We start from the raw sequence: 15,455 nt of genomic DNA, 5'->3' as shown, positions 1-15,455 counted from the left end.
CTTCTTCTTACATCTAAGCCTCCAAAATAGCACGGGAGGAATCCATTTCCTTTAAAATTTCAAAGAAATGAACACTCAGTTTATTTTAAATTGCCACATTAAGTATACGTCTATTATTAATTTTTTTTTTAAAGAAATTAAGTCTCATTTAGAACAGAGGCTGAAGGAACGCCCATTCAGAGCCTACCCCACATGTGGCCCATACATATACAGCCACTAAACTAGATAAGATGGATGAAGCAAAGAAGTGCAGGCTGACAGGAACCGGATGTAGCCACTACCCAAAGACTATACATGGACTGACCCTGGGCTCCAACTGCATAGGTAGCAATGAATAGCCTAGTAAGAGCACCAGTGGAAGGGGAAGCCCTTGGTCCTGCTGAGGCTGAACCCCCAGTGAACGTGATTGTTGGGGGGAGGGCGGTAATGGGGAGGATGGGGAGGGTAACACCCATAGAGACGGGGAGGGGGAGGGCTTAGGGGGATGTTGGCCTGGAAACCAGGAAAGGGAAAAACATTTGAAATGTAAATAAGAAATACCCAATTTAATAAAGATTAAAAAAAAAAAAAAAAAGATGGCAGTGCCCGTGGCCTCCCATTGCAAAGAACCTTGGGTTACGTTCTACCAACAACCTGTCTGGATGTTAAAGCCTTAGAACCTGGCCCTCAGTATTTACGAATTATTGACATCCATATAGTCTCTATACACAAAGTGGAGATGGTCATTCCCAAGCTCAGCATGGTGGTCGCCTTTGCTCCAATTAATGTCACAAGTAAAGTCTGTTGAAGTACACCATAAATAAAGCATTGGGTGAAGGTCTAGAAAATAAAATAAAATTAAGTGTATGCATAAAAAAAAGAAAAGAAATTAAGTCTCTTTACAATGAGAACTCTACCTGACAGAGAACATTTTCCTCACCTCCTACTGTGGTAGTTTGTAACCGAGTAAAAAAAAATCCTATAGTAATTAAAAAAAAAACAACTAATTTAAGTACCTTCCAAATAATTTCAGAGAAGAAAGTGAGAAAGGGCAGACCTTGTGAAATAGGTTAACAAGTCATACTCCAGGAGAAAGGTGGGTTTCCTGTGAGAATATTCATGCATTCTTGGAAGAATGTGGGGTTCACGTGAGGTCACATTTGCACTCTCTCCCCAGGCCTTCCACACTTGTGCCTTTTTATCAAACTTTCGACTTCCTCCCGTACTGTTTCTATGGAAAGAGTCAGATAGGAATGCTGGCAAATGTGACATTGCCCTGTGAGTAAGCGGCCCCTGCTAACCATGTGTAGGAGATGGGCAGCTATGTGTTCAGAAGCTGAGATGGATTTGATGACTTCTTTAACGCCATCCCCAACCAGGAAAGGAGAGCAGGGCCCGTGACTAGATCACTACAGCGCAGTGGAACCCAATGGACTTCTCCCATCTGCGTATTTGCATATGCACTCCGACTGTACCGGCCTTTAACTGTTCTTACAGCCTGAATCCGTCTGCCTGCACTAAGTTCCCAAACGTCGCATGTCTATGCCCTTCAGTATTCTCCTTTTGATTTTCTTAGGATGGCTTTCAGGGGTTTCTGCCCTGGTTTCAGGTTTTCAGCTGAGAACACCACCCTTTCCATGTGATGGAACCCCTGGTACTTCCTTTCTCTACATCTGTCCTGGTCCTGTCCATCCTTCATCCCCTCCTGGATAGTGTCCAGCTCTGGTACTGAATCACCTGGGCCTTTTGGAGTCACCTCAAACTGGGGCAACCCCATGAGGTGACCCAAGCTGCACTCTAGGCACGTTGGCCTTCAAGTACCACCTCGTTCTGGATGCTGTGTTTGACATCATACTTTTTCTTTATCAAGCTTGACTTGCTGTCTGGATACTTGCTCTAGTCCATCTAAGGATCCACCATTCTTCCTCTCTTCCCAGTGGAGTCAGCATCAGAGATCACGTAAGTCATGAGGCTCATGGGAGTCAGCTGATGCCACTGGAAAGCACTGAGGAAGAGCTGGCTAAAAACCAAATACATGACCGATTTGGGGATAACCTGAGAGTAAGAAAAGAAACCATAGACAACAAATTGTTTGATTGTCTAAAGGAAAATTGTACGTCTCTTTCTTATGATGTCCATAGAATATTTTGATAGTGTATTTGATACTTCAGTGGCAATTCTTTTCCTCTAAGCTCTGCCTTCTAAGCTTCGTTTTTTCCATGCAGGGATCCAACCTACTGAATTTTATTTTCCAGAAATCTGAACACAGCACTGTCTTACTAACGGTTCTCAGGGGATCCAACTCTTGAGAGTTTAATGCAATGTGTGTACTCATCCATGGGCACCCTCCAGTAACTACCACTGTGAAAGAAATTGCAGACCACATTTATATGGCTAGAAAATAATTCAGCAAGCATTTCAAAGCACTCACTGTTCACCTTTAGTCAAAGCACTTTTGTGTGTTCAGTAATATTCGCAGTAGTCCACAGGGGCTTTTACCCTGAAATTTGGTTTAATACACAGCGACTTGGCCTAGTTTGCCCATAAGCCTACTTATACTAAATACGTGAGGCTTGCTTCTGCTTTCTCTTTGCCAAATGGGTAGAAAATTTTTTTCAAATGCTTGACAAAAGCGTTTGTATTTAAAGTCACGGTCACTTAAGTTTTCATGAATTATTGGTTCATTTTTATCATAATGGATACGCAACACAGAGGGGCTGTGATCGCAGTCCCTGTTAATAAGAATCTTCTTGGAAACCCTCGTCGTAAGAAGGGTCTTTTCCTATTGGATGCGGTGGGCATGAGTTTGTCCTAGAGAATGGGTGGGAACTGGAGAGGCTCCTTATGATGTCTGCATGTGAGAAATGAAAGGTTTGCTTAATCCATTACCTTCTAGGAAATAAAATGAGGACCAGGATCACAGGAACACTTAAACAAAGACACAAACACTTTGTAATAGACGTATCCACTTTCCAAACTGGCACCAGATACCTGCTTTTATCTAGGTGTCTGCTCTCCCTACGATGTAGATTTGTAGCGTCCAGCTGTAGGCGCTGCTTATTAGACAGGTTCTGACTGGAACCTTGGCTTCCTTTTTGGTGAGAAATTATATAGCGCCTGTCTTCAGCATCCCCTTTGAAAAAACATATGGCTCCCTCACCAAATGTGTGGTAAGCATTTTTTTTCCTATTTTAAGTGCCAGTGCCAGGAGTAAAAGGCAAAGCAAATCTGCTTTCTTGTTAGCTGTGCTGCTTTTTCTTTTTACAGTCTTAACTAGAGTGTAGCTATCTCGAGGACAAGAGTGTGTCTTATTTTTAAAATCTCATAGTGTATCGCACTGTACTTTAATGCTGTTGAATGGATAAAGTCACGGGCGAATGAATCTATTTGTAGGATAGCTTGAAAACAGACAACACTCTGAGCCTATTGGGAAAGTCAGCCTAGTTTGCCGTAGGTCATATTGCTTCACCCGAGTTTGAAGGTCACTTAGACGCAAGGGACAGAGAGGGTACAAATCAACCATGCACTCGCACCGAAGTCAGCTTTACTAGAAACGGAATGGGCCAGCCATACTTCTCAATGATTTGCTGGTGTTAGTCGGGTCACCGTACCTGATCTGAAGCCATGTTAGCATGGGGGTCGTTCCTCCTCCGAACACCCAGACAGTGAAGAACACGAGGAGCAGCGTGGTGGTGAACATCATCTGTTTAGGCTGAGATTCCGTGTTGCGGATGGCCAGGGCGAAGGCAATGGCACCTCGCAAACCTTACAGAGAAAGCCAGACGGGAAGTTGAATACCGAGACTTAACTCATTCTCTTTTGATATATTTATCTTTACAACCTGCTAACGTAACTTCTTTATTAAGTAAAAATTTTATTCAGAGATGATTGCAGATTCATATGGAGTTCTGACAAATAATATAGAAATACTTTCCCTTAGTCTTTGCCAATGATAACATCTTGCAGGGAAATAACATGACATCTTAGCCAGAATATTGATGTCTGTCTGTATAGTTAAGGCTTAGAACATACCCTGAGATCAACTAGGAGTCTTTTTTAATCTCATCCAATGCATGCGCGCGCGCGCGCACACACACACACACACACACACACACACACACACACACGAATACACAAACACCTTAACTCATTGTCACCAGCAGTCTGTTCTCCATGACTTTGTCATTTACATGTTTTCATGTCTACATGTCATGAAGTGATGGACCCTGTGGACATGTGTCATTTGTCACTGTGTCTATCCAGCACAAATCTCCAGATGTTACACTTGTGGACTGGATCAGTGGTCTTTTGCTTCCATCCTTGAACATCAATCCATGGTATGGACAAATGTCCCATGGGTTAGTTGCTTAGTCGAAGGACACCTGGAGTTTCCCAGTTACTGGAGATTAAGTCAAGACCGCTAAAATTGGCATATAGGTTTTCCTGCAAACGTATTTTCCTTTCTCGGAGTTAATCCTCCAGAATATGATCAGAGTAGTGCAGTATCTGCATGCTTCACTTTAAAACAAATTATGGTTTTTACATTCCAACTAGCAACCTAAAAATCATCAAAATTTTCTGCATCCTTGACATATTTGGTGGGGTTACTTTTTTTAGTTTAAACCATTGTGATGGGTATGGAATGGTAATTTGTTACAGTTTGAATCTTCTTTTGCTAATGGCTAAAAGCATTGAACGCTTCTAATTTGTTACTCTGTTATCTGCACACTTTGCTACAGGAAACAGCTCTTGTACTTTTCCTACTTTTTAATTGCCCTGGTGGAATCTTCAATCGCTGTGTGCCGAGCTCTTTATACACGGTCCATAACAGGCCTTCGTTAGGTGCAGTGTTTTAAAAATACTGCTTTCTACTCTGTAGCTTCCTTTTCTCATCTTTGAGATTTCGGAGAACAATCTTTTTAGGTTTGATGGAATAAAACTTGTCAATTTTCAGGCGAATTGTGCTTTCGGAGTCAACTCTAAGGACTCTTTGCACAAACCTAGCTCCCGAAGATTATCATCTGTAAGTTTTATATTTAAGTCTACAACCGTCTTGAGGCTGTTTTCCTATCAAGCGAGAGGCTCGGGCTGTGGTTATCTTTTGCACGGGTGACATCTACTTTTCCCATCAACTGTTTTTCTTATTTTGTTTTTAACCTCTGTCCAAAATCAGCGGCCTGCGTTGCGGGCGTTCGTTTCTGAGTTCTCCATTTATTGCATTTATCCGTGGCCATTCTTGAAGCACATTGGCCTGATGGCTGTAAGTACAGAGTGGGCCTTTACAATAGGTACAGTAATTTTTTGTTTTTGAAACTAGAGCTTACTGGTTTTCTTGTTTTTCCATAAAACTTTAGATTTACATTGTCTCTATCCACCAAAAAATCCTTTCTGGAAACACTTTCTTTTCTAAATCAAATGTGTCCGAGAACAAAGAAAACCGGGACCATGGGAAATTAATAACTAATTAACCGATGCTTACAACATTCTAGTTGCATACTCTCACAAACGTAGTGATCGAAACTAACCTACTGGAACCTGCTTTCTAAAAAACGTTTTACCTTCTGCTCTATGGTAGAATATTAAATGCCCATTGTATGTTTATGAGTCTGTACTAAACACAAGAGGTTTACAGAATGAAAGGCCAGAGCTTCATTTAAGTTGATGATATTAATAAAAACAGAAACACAGAGTTTGATGGGGAGGAGGAAGGAGGCTTTCAGGTGACCAGAGACTTGCTGAGCCCTGTGGTCCTTGTCAGACAGTGGAGGGGGAGGGGGAGGGGTGGGGGAGGAGGAGAGGAGAGGAGAGGAGAATGGTTTATAATGACAGCAAGCATTCGTCAGAGGTAGTGACTCAGCTGTTTTTGTAGGAAGGTTTAAATCAGACGCATAGCCTTCCAATGGTCCAGTCTTCTGTAGCACTGTTACTTTGCCAGGGGAGATGTGACCAAATGTCTTTTTTACCCTAGACAGAGCATCAGCAATAGACCAGAGAGATAATCCCATCAAGACCAGCTTGGTGAACCAATGAGTTTAACTGGAATTATATCCAGAAACATGAGCGACCCTTCAACAGCTACCTTACTGAAAAGGAGGTACAGATGTGGAGAGTCCCCCGTGACCACCCTTCTAACCCCCGCATCCCCTTCAGAGATGGTCAATGGAGGTAGGACTGCTCGCAGCTGCACATGTGCAGGAGTAAATAGCCAGCGTCTTAAGAGAGGGTCTGATGGCTCTCCGGTCTTTTCTCTGTCTGCGAGGTGATGTTAATGAGTCTGGAAGTCGGCACAGGTGCTGTGGTATCAAGGCTGCGGTGACAGTGGCTGTGCCAGGGGAGGGACAGCATTTATAACAGGTTTAGTTAGGATGCCAAGTTGCTATCATACATTTCAAATGATTAAAAAGAGAATCAGATACCAGGTAGGATGAGGAACATTATAGCTCGCCTACGCCCCAGAACTTAGATTATAACGCTTCTTTGTTCTGTCCACGTTGAGACTGTACAAGAGACAAGTGGTGTGACACACGGGAGACAGAGGATTAAGCCAGGGAGATTGAACACATTTTGCCTGAAACAAAAAAAGCCTCAGAAAGAGAGAGGAATATGCAGTCTGATTATAAAATACCTCTAAGGAACAGTGTAATGGAGGAAGGAAATTATTCCAAATCTCCATGTAGACAAGGAAATGGCCTGAAGAGAAGAGAGATAACATTTGAAGTAGACATTAATAAAAATGATCCTTTACATCCGAGGTTCTGAATGCTAGGACGGCTGTGCGCGGCACCACACCCCCACCACAGGTGTTCCTGCTCACACGCTCAGCTGGGGACGAGGTGGGACGATGTGAATAATGTCCTCTCTCTCCCCAGGATACATAAACAGTGTCATTAGTGAATGGGAAGGCATGGGACAGACTCCCATTATCCGAGGACAGGATTTATAGGTCAAGGTTGTTAAGTGCAAACCTGGAGGGAGAGTGTGATCCTTTCATCCCCCCCCCCAGGCTTGCTAGGGATGTCAGTCAAGCAGCATCGCCCGTTATGAGGAAGAAGTTTGAAACGTTGAACAGCGATTGCTATTTGCTGTCTGTTTCTCGCTATAAATATTTGTAGTTCTCTCACTTCTGAGCTTTCATAAGAAATAGTAGAAAATTCAGTACAAATTAAAGCACTCTGTATCTGGCTTACTGCAAGGTCACCCAGATTAGATACCCAGGACTAAGCAGTAAACAGTCAGTACCCTTCCTAAAGATGTTTAATATGTCATTAGTATACCAAACTGGCATAGCCGTGTTCTTAAGCAAATTGTAGGTAACAGTCCTTAATTTAAACATGTACTCAAAATAGTGGCAGGTTTGATGGTGTACCCACGTAACCCTGCAACCTAGGAGGCTACAGCAGGAGGGCATCAAATTTGAAGCCAGTACGAGTTGCAACAGTAAGACCCTATCTCAAGAAACAAAATAAAATGAAACAAAACCCCTTCAGATGCCCAATACTTGCAAATACACATATGTGAGAACATAGCTGGTAGTCCGACTTCACGTCAGTCTATATGAAACTTTAATGTATGAAATCATATTAAAACCCATATTCACAGGCAAGGCAATGTAGAGGTCTCTTGGGGCTGGGGAACCAGAAAAGTGTAGCAATGACCACATGGCAGGTTGGGAAATATCTAGTATGTCCAAACTCAACACATTACGAAGGGATGGCTCTGAACAGATGGGTATACAGGGAAGATCAGAGGTGAGGGCCTTTAGAGGAGACTCCATGTGGCACTTGCCATAGGTGAGGTGGTTTGGCGACGTTGAGCGCAGGTTATGGGGAGTGCTGAGCTTGCTGCGTGGACAAAGGGAAGCTGACTCAGAACCCCAGAGAGGATGAAGTGCTGTCCTGGTCTGCTTGTGCCTCATGACTCTACAAGTTCTTCCTCACACGACCAGAGCCTGAGCAAATGTCTAGTCAGTGGCCGTTCCTTGCTTTGATTAATGCGTATATATTGATTACTCCTATATGGAGTTCTGGGCCTGCTGATTCTATCTTCTTAACACCATGGATTTATGCCATGGAGGATTTTAGGGTTGAAAAAAAATCATGCGGGCTACTGGCAAAATACTAAGACATAAAAAAAATTGATATTGATCTTTGGATTTTCATTGTAGCAAAATATTACTTCCAAAAATATATACAGTTTTGCTTCAAAAAATAAGAGGAAATTTAGAGCACATCAAAACTAGAATTTGATTTTTATTTTCTTGGTACTTGGACCCCTTGGTTTACTTTTCTTCTTCTCTTTGTTTCAGTCAACTTGTCAAAGTAACTCTGTACTTCTGGGAATGGGTAGACTATATAATTTTGCTTTGAAAAGATTGACTTTGTAGGGATTTTGACACACGTTATATGCCCAACTGGCAAGTTATCATCATCTTGGGGAATAAAGGAAATACCTACAATTAAATGTGGTTTCACTTAAAATTGGCCTCTAAGGGCTTCTTATGTTAATTATATTGATGTTCTGCTCATAACAATAGAACACTATCGAGCCAAGGAAAGATTTCCAGCAAGGACCCCTGCTGCAGAAAATGTGCAGTTTCCTGTTTATCTTTAAAGAGCAAGAGTGAAGCATTTAATCAATTACACATTTGCAAAGGTGCTGCAAATGGGTACAGGTCAGATATATATAGCTACATTTAAACCTCGGGGATATAAATATCCCTTTAGGCACTCTTATTTAAGGTGCAAAGCTGTAATGCAAAACTGTAAATATTTCCCAAGCACCCATTATATGCCTAGCTTTAGCCAAAACACAGAATGAGAGTGCGATAAGGAAGGTCCAACCTCTCTAAGGCATTTAGTCCTACAGACATGACTGTCATACAATGTGGAGGGGGGCGGGGGAATAACACTAAGAGTGTTTGTAAAAGCCACAGGGAAGCCACATCATTTCATAAGCTTGCTTCACACACACACACACACACACACACACACACACACACACACACACACACACACACACTCACAAATAAAAGGTTGTAAGAGCCTACGGTCCCAGATGACTGTTGTGAGATCCTGTCTTTTGCTTATGATAGGGGTGCTGTTTCTATGCACTCTCAATGATATGACTGACTATGAAGATCTCACCAAGTTATCATGCCAGCCAATACACACATTCACATACAGGATGTGGGAAGAGGTGGATATACATGTACATGGTTTTAAAATTAATTGTTTTTATTTACTTTGACTTTCTGTGTAGGGATATTTTGCCCATATGTACATCTGCATAACACATGAATGCCTGGCACCTGTGGAGGCCAGAAAAGGCCACCAGATATCCAGATATCCTGGAACTAGGTTTACAGATGGTTGGGAGCCCCTATGTGGGTGCCAGGAATTAGGAGTTGAAAGTAGGTCCTCTGGAAGAACCACTTGTATTAATAGCCAGAGACATCATCTCTCCAGCCCCTGCATACATATGGTTTGAGTGGAGTCAACCCATGTGATGAGATGCTGTTCCCCCAAGGAGCCACAGTCTCTCTAACAAAAAACACAGTGCCAGGCAAGGAATACTTACCTTCAAGTTGTTGTTTAGAAGGATTCAAGAGACTCCCTCAAACAATATAGACCATCAAAATTGTTCTCAATTACTTCCTAGAATATGAAGAAAATACCCAAATGCTGGGGACACCACCCAGGATTAGAGGGAATTTACATCTGATACTGTAAACCTAGTCACGAACCTATGTCTTAGGAGAACCAATTACTGTCAGATTACTAGAGTAACAGACTTGTTTTCCAAATGCTTCTAAATGCCCATCCTTATACCCATAGATAGGTACAGCTCTTGCATCTATTCGAGGAAGCTTCCTTTTGGACCAGACAGAGACTACTCAGAGAGTTTTGTAATGGGTCAAACTATAGTGTGACCATGGTGTGCCCAGACTCAAGTGGTGCATCCATAACTTCACCCCTACACTTAAGTCTCAGGGAGCATCTCAGAGGAAGTGACAGAAAGATTGTAAGAGCCGAGGTCCCCGATGACATCCGCAAGATCCTTCAGCATATAATAGGGGCGCTGCTCCCATGAACCCTCAATGGTACTGCCGACTATGAGGATCTCACCAAGTTATCGTGCCGACCAACATGAATGGAGGAAAATTTCACAAGGCCCTGTCCCTAGATGGTGAGCTATAGGCAGTCAGTGTCTGGTGACTCCAATCCTAAGGGGTCAGCCCTAAGCTTATGCAAACAGGACCCAGAAGGTTGTTTTTTTTTTGTTGTTGTTGTGTTTGTCGTGTGTGTGTGTGTGTGTGTGTGTGTGTGTGTGTGTGTGTGTGTGTGTGTGTGTGGTGGTCAGAATGGTAGGTGGAAGTTGGAGGGGAGGAGAGCAGAAATGATGCACGTATACTTGTAATCATGTATGAAATCCTCAAATGAATATTTTAAAAGGTGAACTTGGAGGGTGTGTGTTAGGGGGTGTGTGTTGCAGTGTATGTAGAAGGGGTGATTTGAAACTATAGGCTGATAAAGGAAAATGATGAAGAGAAAGGACAAAGGTCATGCTGGCTCACCCATGACACATGCCAACAGATGTGTAACATCCATGACTTATCTGTTTTTATCTGAATTCTTTCTTCTGTCCTTCCCCCAAACCTTTTTGAAACATGACTGTGTTCTAAACTAATCTTTAGACTTCAGCCAAGACACTGCTTTCTCCTGGAGGCCTCCTCTGGGGTCTGAGTCCAGGACAAGCTACCTTATATTCCAAGCACAGCCCAGTTCCCCTCAGGGCTTCCGTATAGTACTTTATAATTGTCAGGCTCTGTTTATCAGCAACACCTAGAGCAAGGCTGGGAACATAATCAATGCTCGCTGAATATTTATTGAGCAAATCAATGGTTGGATGAATTTCTGATCTTTCACAAGTCCAGATTGCATACAGAAAATGATGGCTACTTTATAGTTTGATGTAATAGTTGAATACTTTTCTGAAAGTCCAGTGCCTACCTTTTTATTATTTAATCTCAGAAGACCTTATGTTGAGTTTCAAGGGTTTTGGAATCTGCTCTTAGGATGATGGCTTGCATGAGTCTAAGCAGGTCACATCAGCTCTGTTATCTTATTTTGTTTAAAAATTATTTATTTATTTATTTATTTATTTATTTGTATAGGTACTTTGCCTGAAGTATATCTGTGCACCAGACGATGTATGTCTGTGCTTAGTGCCCTGGGAGGCCAGAGGAAGGCATCAGTTCCCCGGGAACTGGACTTGCAGACAGCTGTGAGCCTCCATGTGAATGCTGTGAATGAAACCCCTGGGGCCCTTTCTGTAGCCCCTGTTAACTCATTTCTATGTGCACTTTTAAGGTTTGACTTATAATCTTCAACTAAAGTGCAGAACAAAATCTTATGACACTTAAAATCGCATACTGCCATTAATGCCAGGGGCTTAGTAAAGATTTAGATTTGGTAGCAGTGAATAAGGTGCTTGCTCAGGTCCTGGCTATGGTGGCCCAAGGCCATTACCTCACACCTCAACTCTACACCAGCTGCAAGTCCACTTCGTGCCCCATGAACCCATGCTCTCCTCCATGTCTGAGAGAAGATCTCCCAATCCTAGTTTATGATGAGTTAACAAGTCAGCTCAGCACATAACTTCCCACAGATCATAGAAACCTGTCAGTCATAGCCCCACTCTCTCTTCCTTTGTCTGCTCTCCATTGAGAGGCAACATAAACAAGAGAGCATTCACACTTGTCTTTATGCCATGAGCCCACTCAGCCTCTTGCTTCATGTCCAGAGTTCTGCGTTTCCTTTGTGCTTCTTCAGTGTTTGCTCATTTGAACTATGTTTCTGCCCACCCCGTACTCTCACGAGTGCTTGAAATTCTCTAGTCACATTGTTCGCTCTTCAAAATCCTATACAATAGACTGATCATACCACTTGTATTACTAAATTATAATCGGGATGAGTCAATATTTAATGTGGTATGTTCTTTTCTCCCAACGTCTAATCTCTCAAAAGGTTAGAATTACATCTTTTTAAAAGTAGTTCTTAGATTTCTCACAATATCCTGGATGTGGAATTCAGCAGGGCTCTGAAAGTGAACAATTGCACTGACTTCAGACTTTCTGAATAGAGATGGTAATATCCATTTCGATTTGCTTAATTCTTCAATTCCTTCAGCATGCAAAGTTGGGTAGCAAAGGAGCGGCTTTACTTCAAGGTGCATCCACGTCAGTTATGTAAGATGCTAGAAAGAAAACCATAGCGGGGGAAGACAGCCTCTGTGCATATGAGGGGTTCAGTGTTTAGGGTGCTTAGGGAAGTCTCTCAGGTTAGTGACGTTTGAGCAGAGAAGCCTCACCAGCACCTACTCACCTTTGGGAAGCTTGAGCAAAGCTCTGAGGAAGGGAGCTGGAAAGCACTGTGGTTGGAGAAAGATGAAGAGGTTAGGACTGGAGAACTGTGGAAGGAGGAGATGCTGTAGGGGTCACAGAGCCAGATGGCGACATGTTTGTGAAGGGCAAGGTGATGGGGATGTCGTTCTGAGATGAGAAACCTTAGGAAGGTCTGATAGACCTAAAGAAAGTGATTTCATCTATTCAATGATTAGAAGAGGAATGCTGGCTACTACGAGGAAGCCAGACTTTTAGGCTGAAAACAGGAGGCCAGTGGGCTTGATGCCTTAATCCAGAGAGCAGGTAAATTTGCTCACTGGGGTGGGAGTGTGGTAGGTCCTGGCCTGGTGAAACTTCAGTCTTTGTTAGCGGGTCAGATGAGAGCATCTGTGGAGGATAGTTAGGAACACAGTTTTCTGAGCACTCAGAGGAATCAGGGGGAACCATATGAGGAGTGTGTTTGGTAAGGAGAGTGTGTGTGGGAGGTTACCAGTGACCAAGGCTTTATTATAGCCATGTATGTGTGAGAGACCAACTAGTCTCCCAAGAGGAGAGGTTGAGTGGACAGACGCTTAGATCAAAGAGTCCAGTTAGAATCCTCTTACTAGAGACTGGAAGGAGAAGAGGGTTCTCTGGGATTTGAAAGGTACAGGAAGCTAAAGTTTATCGTACACCATGCTTGGTTTTGCTTCTTGGTCTTTGTACTCACTATTCACCTCAGCCGCCATGCTACCCCTCCCTACAACACTGCCTCTCCCAGGTAGTTCCTGGGTTATTCTTCCTCTCAGGTCAGAAAGCCTGCCAGACCACCTCATCATAATGAAGGTGGATACTTTTATATCTGTTGCCTGTCTGTCTATTTATCCATCCATTTACCATCTATCTATCTATCTATCTATCTATCTATCTATCTATCTATCTTTATTGTCTTCGATATCTATTTTATTTATTTATTTACTTATTCATTTATTCATTTATTTATGTTCTGTTTTGACTGGAAAGTGAGCTTGGGAAAAGCAACCCTGTCCGGTATCTGTGGCATCTGCTGTGACATGCTCCAGGTGCTAAAATGGCGACTCTCATAGGGTGAGCATCCCTCAGGCTTACCCAGTGATGAATGCCGAAGTGAATGGATGAAGGAAAGGTCATTTTTGCATTTGAAAGTGTTCCTGGAACCCAAAAGGAAACGAGCAGTAGATGGACTGGGATACAGAAATGTTCCTTAGAAACCGATCTGTCCTTTGAAAGGATTGTCCTTTAGAAGAGTCTTTCTGCTTCTCTACAGGGCTAACATCCCCACCCCCTCACTTTAACTGCTCCGAGGGGTTGATTTCAAAGATCTAACACATTCTTATTATTAGTCTGGTAAATCAAAACCCGAGACGGGCCTACAATTGAATTATGTATAGCTCTTACACTTGCTAAAGTCTCATGACCTTGCATGGGGTAACTACTTTCAGCAAAAATGTCAGTCTGGTTTCAAAATACACTTCCCTGAATCTCGAAACCTTGCCATACAGTTCCATTTTCAATTCAACATCATTTTTTCTGCAGGGAAGGGAAGCCAACAGATTGTTTGCAGAGGAAAAATCGTCTACCTTCAGAAATAAATTGAGTCCTTCTACAAACCAAGCTTGTATTAGACAAGCAGAACTTTCTTCCCTTCATCTCTCCATGAACTTGCATTTCTAAAACTCAAGGCTGCAAAGGAGAAATGTAACATAACTGCAATATATTTTTTTATCTGGAATGAGGTTTGCTTTTGGAAGCCCTGGGCAGCAGGAAGGGTAATTGGGGATGGGATTAGCTCTGCCACAGCTCTGAAGTCAGCCTGCTGAGCTGCCTCTGGCTTCGGAAGTTTATTTTTATGTAGTGAAGATGGATGTGGTTGTACACCAGGGGCTGATCCTCAGTGTTAGCTGAAACTCCAGCAGAGGCTTTCCAAAGATAGTCAACGTTCCGAGAGCCACACTCAGCTCTTGGCCAGGCTGTGCTCAAGAGGAGAACCCAAAACTTTCCATTTAGAACAGAAGTTCTCAACTGGGGCCATCTCCCCCCAGTGAATATTTGGCAAGGTCTGGAAACATTTATGTGTGCCCTGGGTACTGGGAAGCAGGGATTTGGGCTGAGTCTTTGGGTTTGGGTTTGGTCTACAGGGCAGAGGCCAGGGATGTTGCAAATATTCACAAAGTACACAATAACCACCACAATAACTAACGAGACTTAAATGTCAAGGATTACTAGGGTTTAGAAACTTCATTTTGAATCTAACGTATTTATAACAACGTTATAAACAATAACAATATTTCTTCTTTAGTGAGTGCTTTAAAAAACATGGCTGTTACCAAAACGTACTCCAATATGGTCCCAGATTTCTGCACTTGACTTCTTATATATTAGGCTTGTGGTAGACTAAAAAAACTGTTCCCTTTAATTTTCTTTCTGAAAGAGGGTTTCACCATGTATCCTGGCTGTCATAGAGTTTGCTATGTAGATCAGGCTAGCTCTGAACTCACAGAGGTCCACCTTCTTCTGCCTCCCAAGTGCTTTAAAGTCATACATCACTATGTCCAACTAAAGCTGTGCCTCTCTAAAGAGTTGCCAGGTCATGTTAATCTTGTCATCCCGGACAAAAATAATGTGACTTGGCTCATTACTCTAGTTTGCTTTTTAGTTTCTGTAATAAAATATGGACCAAAAGCAACTTGGAGAGGAGGGGTTTTTATTTCATCTTAAACATTGCAGTCCATCACCTAGGGAAGATAGGGGAGGAGCTCAAGGCAGGAATCTGGAGGCAGGAACTGAAACAGAGACCACAGAGGAACACCACTTTCTGGCTACCATCACTCTTGTTCAAGTCATTTTCCTATTCAACATGCGCCACCTGCCCAGGGGGGACATTAATCAAGAAAATGCCTCTACAGATGTGCCCACAGGCCAATGTGAGTCAGGTGGTTCCTCACTTGAGTTTTCTTCTTCCCAGCTGATTCTGGTTTGTATCATGGTGACAAAAACTAACCAGCACACTTGGACTTTCCCATTAAAACTTTTATTTCCTCTGACGGCTGGAATG

General features: G+C 42.7%; 1 protein-coding gene across 1 annotated transcript in view; it reads right to left on the bottom strand.

The window, feature by feature from the left end:
- Positions 1-15,455, bottom strand: part of Slc9a9 (solute carrier family 9 member A9) — a 535,118-nt gene that overhangs the window by 168,695 nt on the left and 350,968 nt on the right. The window contains exon 12 of the mRNA XM_032909913.1: positions 3,591-3,744. Within this exon, the coding sequence (XP_032765804.1) occupies positions 3,591-3,744 (154 nt within the window). The remainder of the gene's footprint in view (positions 1-3,590; positions 3,745-15,455) is intronic.

This window comes from Rattus rattus, chromosome 8, assembly GCF_011064425.1.
Source record: "Rattus rattus isolate New Zealand chromosome 8, Rrattus_CSIRO_v1, whole genome shotgun sequence".
Taxonomy (NCBI): Eukaryota; Metazoa; Chordata; class Mammalia; order Rodentia; family Muridae; genus Rattus; species Rattus rattus.
The sequence above is the reverse complement of the archived record's forward strand: the minus strand, read 5'-3'. Positions and strand labels throughout refer to the sequence as shown.